Source organism: Centroberyx gerrardi, chromosome 24, assembly GCF_048128805.1.
Source record: "Centroberyx gerrardi isolate f3 chromosome 24, fCenGer3.hap1.cur.20231027, whole genome shotgun sequence".
NCBI lineage: Eukaryota > Metazoa > Chordata > Actinopteri > Beryciformes > Berycidae > Centroberyx > Centroberyx gerrardi.
Window position 1 is genome coordinate 18,103,184 of NC_136020.1, and position 8,058 is coordinate 18,111,241.

At 39.8% G+C, this 8,058-nt stretch overlaps 3 protein-coding genes across 3 annotated transcripts in view; 1 reads left to right on the forward strand and 2 right to left on the reverse strand.

Annotated features, from left to right (window-relative positions):
- Positions 1–8,058, forward strand: part of tmpoa (thymopoietin a) — a 113,287-nt gene that overhangs the window by 77,217 nt on the left and 28,012 nt on the right. The window lies entirely within an intron of this gene.
- On the reverse strand, positions 907–3,600 carry spx (spexin hormone). The gene is made up of 6 exons (XM_071921729.1): positions 3,595–3,600; positions 2,854–2,937; positions 2,560–2,617; positions 2,370–2,432; positions 1,641–1,727; positions 907–971 (listed from the first exon to the last, which is right to left on the reverse strand). The coding sequence occupies exons 1-6, from the start codon at positions 3,598–3,600 to the stop codon at positions 907–909; spliced, it is 363 nt and encodes a 120-aa protein (XP_071777830.1).
- On the reverse strand, positions 4,275–7,880 carry golt1ba (golgi transport 1Ba). Its single transcript, XM_071921758.2, has 5 exons — positions 7,744–7,880; positions 7,156–7,247; positions 6,815–6,993; positions 6,535–6,616; positions 4,275–5,575 (listed from the first exon to the last, which is right to left on the reverse strand). The coding sequence occupies exons 1-5, from the start codon at positions 7,766–7,768 to the stop codon at positions 5,537–5,539; spliced, it is 417 nt and encodes a 138-aa protein (XP_071777859.1). The 5' UTR covers positions 7,769–7,880; the 3' UTR covers positions 4,275–5,536.

Below are 8,058 nucleotides of genomic sequence, written 5' to 3' on the forward strand. Positions count from 1 at the left end.
TTTGGGAACTAATAAAATCAGCCTTGTTTTTTGCTTGACCACTGTTCATCTGTATGGATATGTCATGGGGTTTGAGAGAGTTTCATAAGACCAAGGGTCGTAGATTTTTTTTCAACCCATAGAGCAGAATGTAATCATTTAGTTGAAGTTAAAACATGACAATCCCCAAAGTTGGAGTTACAGAGTTTTTACATGAAAACGATATGTTGTGTTGAACAGAGACAGAGAATGTGTGTTGCCTCAAACTAAACACACATATTTGTTGAAAATGAATTCCATTTTTGTTGAAATTCAATCTTTTGTAAGAATGCAGTTCTTGCAATATCTACAGTATATGGCCTGATTCTCCTCTGAGCAAAATCTGTTTCACCACTGAAAAAAAATCATATCTGTCTTTCCTCTACAATCTTGATATTCCCCCAACCAGATGAACTTCATCCAAAGGAAAATGACCCTCATTTTCCTTTGGATCATTATAATTTGACAGAAAATATGTCAAGTGTTGCTCTTGGAAAATTGAAATTCAATCAGGTGCTCAACACTTATGCTCATTATTGAATACTTATAGCATAAAGCTGTTTTGTTTGAATAGTGCTTGACACTTTATCATAAAAATGCAGTAGTATGATGCTTTGTGACCATAACAAGAGAAATATACTTTCAAGTTTGTCAAGGAAGTTTACTATCTGTTAAGTAAACCTCTAAGATCAGACAGTCTGAGGCGAATGGTGCTATGAATTCAAACTCATTTTATTAAAACATTACATCCAAACATTTTCAGAGTAGTCGTATTTACAAAACAGTTATTTTTTCCCCCACACACAGAATTGAATGTCTCACATCCAAACACCAAGATCATGTTGGCTGGCGATTTTTTAAATTTTTTTATAAATGTATCAAAGTCCATCAGAAGTATTCTCTCTTCCACACCGGCAGATCTTGAAAGTACACCTGGTCTGGGTTTTCATCGGCTTAATGAGAGAGAGAGGGAGAGAGAGAGAGAGAGAGAGAGAGTGTGAGAGAGAGAGAGAGAGAGAGAGAGAGAGGATTAACATGCATATTCGTACACAATATAATACAATACAAAACTAACACTATAAGTTATGGAAGTCAAATAAAAGTCTTGAGACAAAGCTATAATATAGGACACAAACTCATTATTTTTATACTGTAAAATGAACTCTTTCTACTACCAGGGTTCCCATGGGCCTTGAAAACCCTTGAAAGTTTTTGAATTTGAGAAAAAATAAAAGAAGTTTTTGAAAATGAATGGATGCAAAACAGAAAACAGGCCGATTTGGAGTCCTTGAATTTCACCAAACAAGACATTAAAAGTTACTGAAAAGTCCTTAAATTTAATGTTTTTATAGTGAGCGTGGGAACCCAACCGTTAACAAAGTGTGTGTCTTAAAGCTTCCATAGCATTGTCGACTATTTAGGAAAGCATTTTAAGTACAGGAGTGCAGAATGTTTTCGAGTTCAACACCATTAAAATGCCCAGAAAGAAATTGACTGCAGATGTTGCTGTTGCATTACGTGCTGAGATTATGATTGCAGGCTCCTTACTAGACATGCAGTATGAACTACCAGGCACAGCTACTGTCTGTTTGACTGTATAATATATTGTATGCTGATCTCACCTCCCTCCCTGGCCTGCTGCAGAAAGTTGAGCAGGACGGTCGCTGCCTGGTTGACGCTCAGCTTCTCTGTGTTCTGACTGCGGGTCTCTGGGGGAAAAAAAACACACACACACAAAACAGTAGATTCACCCCCTTCACCCCCCCATCTACACCATTCAGCCCTTCATTTAACTGGGTTCCAAAACCAGATTATCTTTATACGCTCTGGCCACCCATGGGACAAAGGTGATCTCAGCTCTAAGATTGTTTTTGGGGAAACCCTGGCCTGTAAAACTTTCCTTTTTAATAGACACCCATAAAATTCAAGCAGGTTGCTGGTGCTGAACAGTAATGAAATAAGATGAAACTTTATTGATCCCAGCTGTGAAATTAGGTTGTAAAAGTAATAGGATTCAGCAGGGGGGGGGAAAGGCAATATATAAGCACAAAAACAGAATAAAAACAATAAGGCAATAAAATAGAACATAAACAGTTGGAGGTTATGTAAACATGCTGCTGGCAATTTCAACACCTTAAGTAGACTGTATGGGTGGGAAATATGGGGAAAGAGTATGCGTTACTTACATATGGATTCACTTACAGTTGCTACTCCTGCTACTTTCAGTTGTTACTTACAAATATTACTAGCAGTCACGGCTGCTTAGTTAAAGATGGATTAAAGATGGATTTTTGTATGATGGTGAATATCTTGGACATTTTACATTTAGTTGTCTTTTGGCATTTGGCTACCTAAGTGCAACGTGTCGTACACATCTCCCTCTTTTCGGTCCTCTGAGATGAACCTGCGTCCCTCTGAAATAACAAAACGTGCAGAATTAAAAATCCAGCGTTCATTAAAGATGTTTCAGTAACAGATATTGAAGCATTTATCTCTTTATGGATGTATGGTCTCAGTTGCCATTGGGTAACGGTTACTTACGAGTGCCCTTAAGGTACAGCATGGCCTGGGGAGTCCAGTTTCTCCGTTGGAAAGTTCCCTTTTTTGAAGAAACAGAAGAAAAAATGCTCGTCAGATTTTAATTAACTAGAATGAAACTAGATTAATATTGTTTTAATTGTACCTCTGCTTTATTATTTCCACTTTACATGCTTTGTAGCTCTGGCTGGCCCAGAATTATTTTGACTCATTTTGATTGTTTTGAGCACAATCTTCAATTAGGCCACTGATTGAAAATAAAAGCATCAACACTAGAATAGGGTGAAAATGCCTTACCTTCGGTGCGCTCCACGAGTGTGAGACAAATGTTGCCAGTAGTAAAAGAGTTAGTACATAAGCTAATGTAATGGTCCTCAAACCCTGCAGGAGATAGAAGAGAAACGTTGAAATCCACAAACTGCAATATAGCAATTGCTTGAAAATAACGGAAAAGCAAAGCGACCAAGTAACATCCTATTTAAAGACAAATTAAATGTGACAGCGTTCCCAATTTCGTGCGTAATTACGCATAAGCGATTTACGCATCATCTTGCCCGGCCAGCCTCAAGTATCACCCATTCATGGGGTAAATTTGAAAGCCCATTACAAAATGATAAAGCTATAAATTACACAATGGACACTAACCTCATTTAAGAAAAACACATGTTAGTCATAAGCGGCCTAATGATGCGTAACAAAGTACTGGACTACACTGCAAAAACTGTCCGTCTTCACAAGTCATTAACTCTACTATTGTGTCTTAAAATCTTGTTTTCCTTTATGCAAGTGAAAATAATAATTGTCTCCAATTGTTTCCAATACAAAACAAATTGTTTAAAGATTTCAATTAAGCAACATTGTCTTGTTACTATTGAAGCTTTCCACCTTATTTCTCCAAACAGGTGAAACTGCGTTGGTAGAAGAATCTCACCTAAGTGGCAGACTTTTCCACCTAATTTAACTAAGATTCCCAAACCCAATACTACACTTAATGCCTTATTAAGACGGACATTTTTTCAGTGCATGTGCTCTACTTACTTTCATCGCGACAGTGATGCCTATGGGACTGGTGTGCAGTAACTCCGTCTCAGATACCAGGAGAGAGGTCCAGGTTGTCTTTGTTGGTGGTTATCCCACTCCCCGTATTTATATTCTTCGGGGCGGGGAAACCTCGGCGCTCCACGGCTAATAGATGCCAACAGCGATAGGTCACGCCAATTTGATGAAATGGGGGCGGTTAGGAGAGTGAATGAATCGAGGCACCGATCAATTAATCTTCTTTCACTGCGGGCTATATTTCTGAATGAAAATAGCTGCCATAAGCAAGTCCAGGTCCACCACAGAATCAAAATTAATAAAGCTGGGGGCAAAGTCACAGTTAATGCTGTACACTCTGGGTTATGTTGTCACTGTAAATAACAGGAATGATTTTTTTTTCCTGGTAATATTGATATGTTTGCGCCCTGCTCAGTGAAGCAGTCAACAGATAAATGAGTGCTGGATTTTATGAATGAAAAGACTTTCAATGAATGGAGAAACAGTATCTACCCTCTGACGTATTTCTATGCATAAGTATTAGATCTAATGCAGGAAAGTGCTGTCATAGCCTAGATGGACTGGCAGTACTACTGAATTCATAAATATATTATAGAGAGTAAGCAATTACAAAGCTAGAAATGACCATAAACAACATGAACGACAGATACAGAGCTATTTTTCATTGTATATTTACAAAAGTGCCATACAGCAAAACATTGTCATTTCACATGTAACCGTTCAGTATTCTCTATGCTTTGAACAGAAAGACCTCATAATTTAAGAATTCATTCATGCTCCCTCTGTGGTGCAGAGCGATCAATATGAGCGATCATGAACTCTCTCCCAAACCCAGAAACCAGACAACTTGAACCTGTGAAGTCCTTACATGTAGAAGTTGGGGGTGATTGATGAATGAATGAATGAATGAATGAATGAATGAATGAATGAATGAATGAATGAGTAAAGATGGTAGACTGTAAAAGCACCTAGAGGGATTCTCTGGGCATAATCTGGTACATAATCTGGTTCAGATCTGATAACATGTTTATAGAATAAAGCTCATTTAGATATAAAGCTCTGTAGGTCCATAAAAACCTATTTGTCTCCTATTGTCTATAGATTAGCTCCAGATTTTACACCATGATGATATCACAGGTTCGAGTTTACATTCTCATGTTTGAAGAGGAGAGTTGTTCATTTTCACAAATACTGATTGGAGTGTCCTAAACCACAAAATTAACTTATTTGAATTCTTCAATCAAGTGCTTTTCCCCTTAAACACCTTACTATACTGAAAGTCAAGCGCTGATCATTAAAAAAAAAGAAAAAAAAAAGAAAAAACAACTCATACTGAAGTAATCATTAGCCAATCGTACACAGAAATGACAGCTAACAGTATAGGAAAATATTACAACTGCCACACCTGGTATTCAAACAGCTGTGAGAGAAAAAAAAAAGTGTCACAAAATAACTGCAAAGAGACACAAATATTGGGCTTTTGTCCAAATAAAGTTAAAGCACAGGCACGATAATGTAACAACACGGCAAGCTCTCTGTCCACGTCCGGTCAGGAGTGTTTTCTGTACATTCCACAGAGTGAGAAAGACACTTGGATAGAGTCCATGGTGCTTTGGGGGGGAATCCTCCATTTTCATGCGAGATGCATTCAACGGTGGAGGGATCAACGACATGTGAAATATTCCGTAGTGACTCCATCCTTGAGTAACAGTCTACAAGGCTCTGATGACCCTTTGACTGGCAGCGTCGACAGAGTCAAATTACAGAAACATAGAAAGCAGTCTTTTGCCTGCCGGAGGGGGGAGAAATCTTAATGTATATAACCTTAACTGCTGTGAATCAGCCATTCACCACTGGGAGATTGCGTTGCTTTATAAAAACTACTGTACTTGAAACGGACCTCTCTGGATACAAAAAGTCACCGTTATACCATCGTGTTGCTCTCCCCCACTTTGTCCACATACTGAAAGAAAAGAAAGAAATCATGTTATTCGTCACTCATGTGTATTTCATCCCTCTTCACATGTAAAGCTCAATCTGTCACACAGACCTGTGAGGCATAAATGAGAAACAAAGGGTTAGCGTGACTTTCTATACTAAAGCAATGGCTTGACTGCACTGTTTGGACGTTATCCTAGTGTATTTCTAATGGGAAGCATGCATGACTTGAGCGAAAGTAATAAAACGAAAACAGAAAAATGTAGAATGAGTGAATTTACCTGCTCTCTACACAAAAAAAAATGTACGCTTTCCTTGCACTTTCTTGCTCTATGGTGAGATACTAGTTTTATGACTACTGTGAAGGGCGTTACGCATGCTGACATGCAAGGGAAAATCGGCAGTGACTGACCACGACTGCTGATTGTCCTCAGAGCCTTACGAAGGCTTTAAAAAGACAGAGAGACATCCACCTCAAAACAAAGCCTTCCACACCACACCGCGCTAGGAGCATGTTCATTAGCCACAAAACTAACCAGGCTTCTGTTATTTTGAGGAATTCTTCATAACTGCAGCGTTAGTATGCCTCTCCACTCAACAGAGACGCTATAACTTGACTCTCAGGCAGCGACAGTCCCCACTGGTTACCCTTACTTTGTAAAATTGCCAGAACAGCCAATTTGATGCTCAATTAACACAAAATTCTTGCCTTTATTTCTCAGGTTTTGTGTCTATTGAATGCACCTGCTTACAACTATGTTTACAGGCAGTCTGCAACTGGATTACCAGCCAAATCCCACTGAAAAGTAGCAGTGTTGTTGTACTGGATTGGCTGTTAATGTACAGGACCATAGTTGTCATTGGATGGGGGCCAGGTAGGTTCATCTAGCCTGGTTGAGGTGTTTGAACAAGGTCAGTTCATTTGGAAATAAGAGCATGGCTGCATGTAAACATAGTGTTGCTTCAGCACTGGATAATACTCACTCCACTGATGAACGGCAGGTTTAGGATCGAGCCGAGGACAGGTATTCTTCTGATGAAGCCTATTACCACAGGGAAGAAACCCCTGGATGGGATAAGAGAGAGAGAGAGAGAGAGAGAGAATTGAGTCCTGGCCATAGTCACTTTAAATGTAGAAAAGACACAGGACAAAATTTACTGGAGGGTGCCTAAATCTCAATCTAAACAAAATCAATTATTTGTTAACATTAAGTACAGTCCAGTGTCAGGATCTCAGCTTGTGCATCCTTTGTTTCCCCCTCACCTGAATAAGAGGAAAAAGCCGTAGATCTCCAGCACTACTCCGATGATGGGCCAGCCTATCAGCACCACAAACACGCCTCCCAGGAAGAAGCTGGTGGCCTTAATCTTGTGCTTCTGGAAGAAGAAGCGGAAGGTCCTCTCCAGCCCGATGACGAAGGCGAGTCCAGCCACAAACAGGATCTACAGCGAAAGGGGGGGAGAACGCTCAATGTTTTGAATGTTTTGAGAGAGAGAGAGAGACAGAGACAGAGCGAGAGAGAGAGACAGAGAGAGAGAGAGAGACAGCTGTGGAGTTTCTCAGCATCAGAGATAATGTCGGTGCAAAGGAGCAGTAACACTCACATTTCCAATAGCCAGGAGGGCTTTGTCGAAGAACAGGATCATCCCAAAGAAGAGGAAAAACACGCCGAAGCCTGTTAGTCCCATCCCGATCTCTGCAGGGCACAGACACAAGTTCTGGTTAAACAACTGCTATACTTTGCTGTAAGATACGTGTAAAAGTGTGTTTAACACCCTCAACAACAGTGTAACTGCATTGATATGCATGTAAATGTGCTCAGGCTTCAGAGTTTGGTTACTGAGCTTTCATATTACAGAGGGAACTGCATACCAATATCTCTAACAGGCACAGTGATACTGAAAATAATAATTTCACTATCTGACATGAGGAGCTATGAGTGTTCATTCTCTATTTGAAGATAGCCGAAGCTTTCTTTTACAGAAACACATGACAAAAGTTCCACCAAGGCTTGCCAGCATCTACTCAGGTTAGTGGCAAAGACCAGCTAGCTGTTTGAGTCATAGTTTATAGCATGAGAAAATCAAAGCTAATTTGTTTAGCACTGTATGCTAGTTAGCTTACTGTTATCAGCTGAAACCGGTTAGAGAGAGCAGAAATCTGTAGAGCTACTGAAATAAAACGAGCCTTACTTTGGGAGTCCGTTAGAGAAATCATTTTGACGATGAATCAACAGCTAAGGATAACAGAGAAGCAGGAAAAGATGATATTATGGGACTGGTCCTCCTGTAATTCTGATGACAGCTGCCACTGCAGCAACAGCCACGTCTTCCGGAAACACGCCTTCTCGCGATGACACGTTCCGGAACAAATCTGTGTTGCATTCAACGCATCAACGGCAACACTATCGTTCTTCGTTGTTCGCCACCACCTCTGGGTTTCTGTTTTGTTTTTGTCAACATTTTTGTCATCTGCAATTGAAATTATATGTTATTAGCTGCACGGTG

Coding starts and splice junctions, on each gene's coding strand:
- spx (XM_071921729.1), bottom strand. Junction 2,433..2,559: donor GCTGTACCTTAAGGGCACTC/GTAAGTAACCGT, acceptor TTGTTATTTCAG/AGGGACGCAGGTTCATCTCA. Junction 1,728..2,369: donor GTACGACACGTTGCACTTAG/GTAGCCAAATGC, acceptor TTTTTCCCCCAG/AGACCCGCAGTCAGAACACA.
- golt1ba (XM_071921758.2), bottom strand. CDS start 7,768: ATGATTTCTCTAACGGACTCCCAAA. Junction 7,248..7,743: donor TTCTCTAACGGACTCCCAAA/GTAAGGCTCGTT, acceptor TGTGCCCTGCAG/AGATCGGGATGGGACTAACA. Junction 6,617..6,814: donor GGCTTTTTCCTCTTATTCAG/GTGAGGGGGAAA, acceptor TATCCCATCCAG/GGGTTTCTTCCCTGTGGTAA.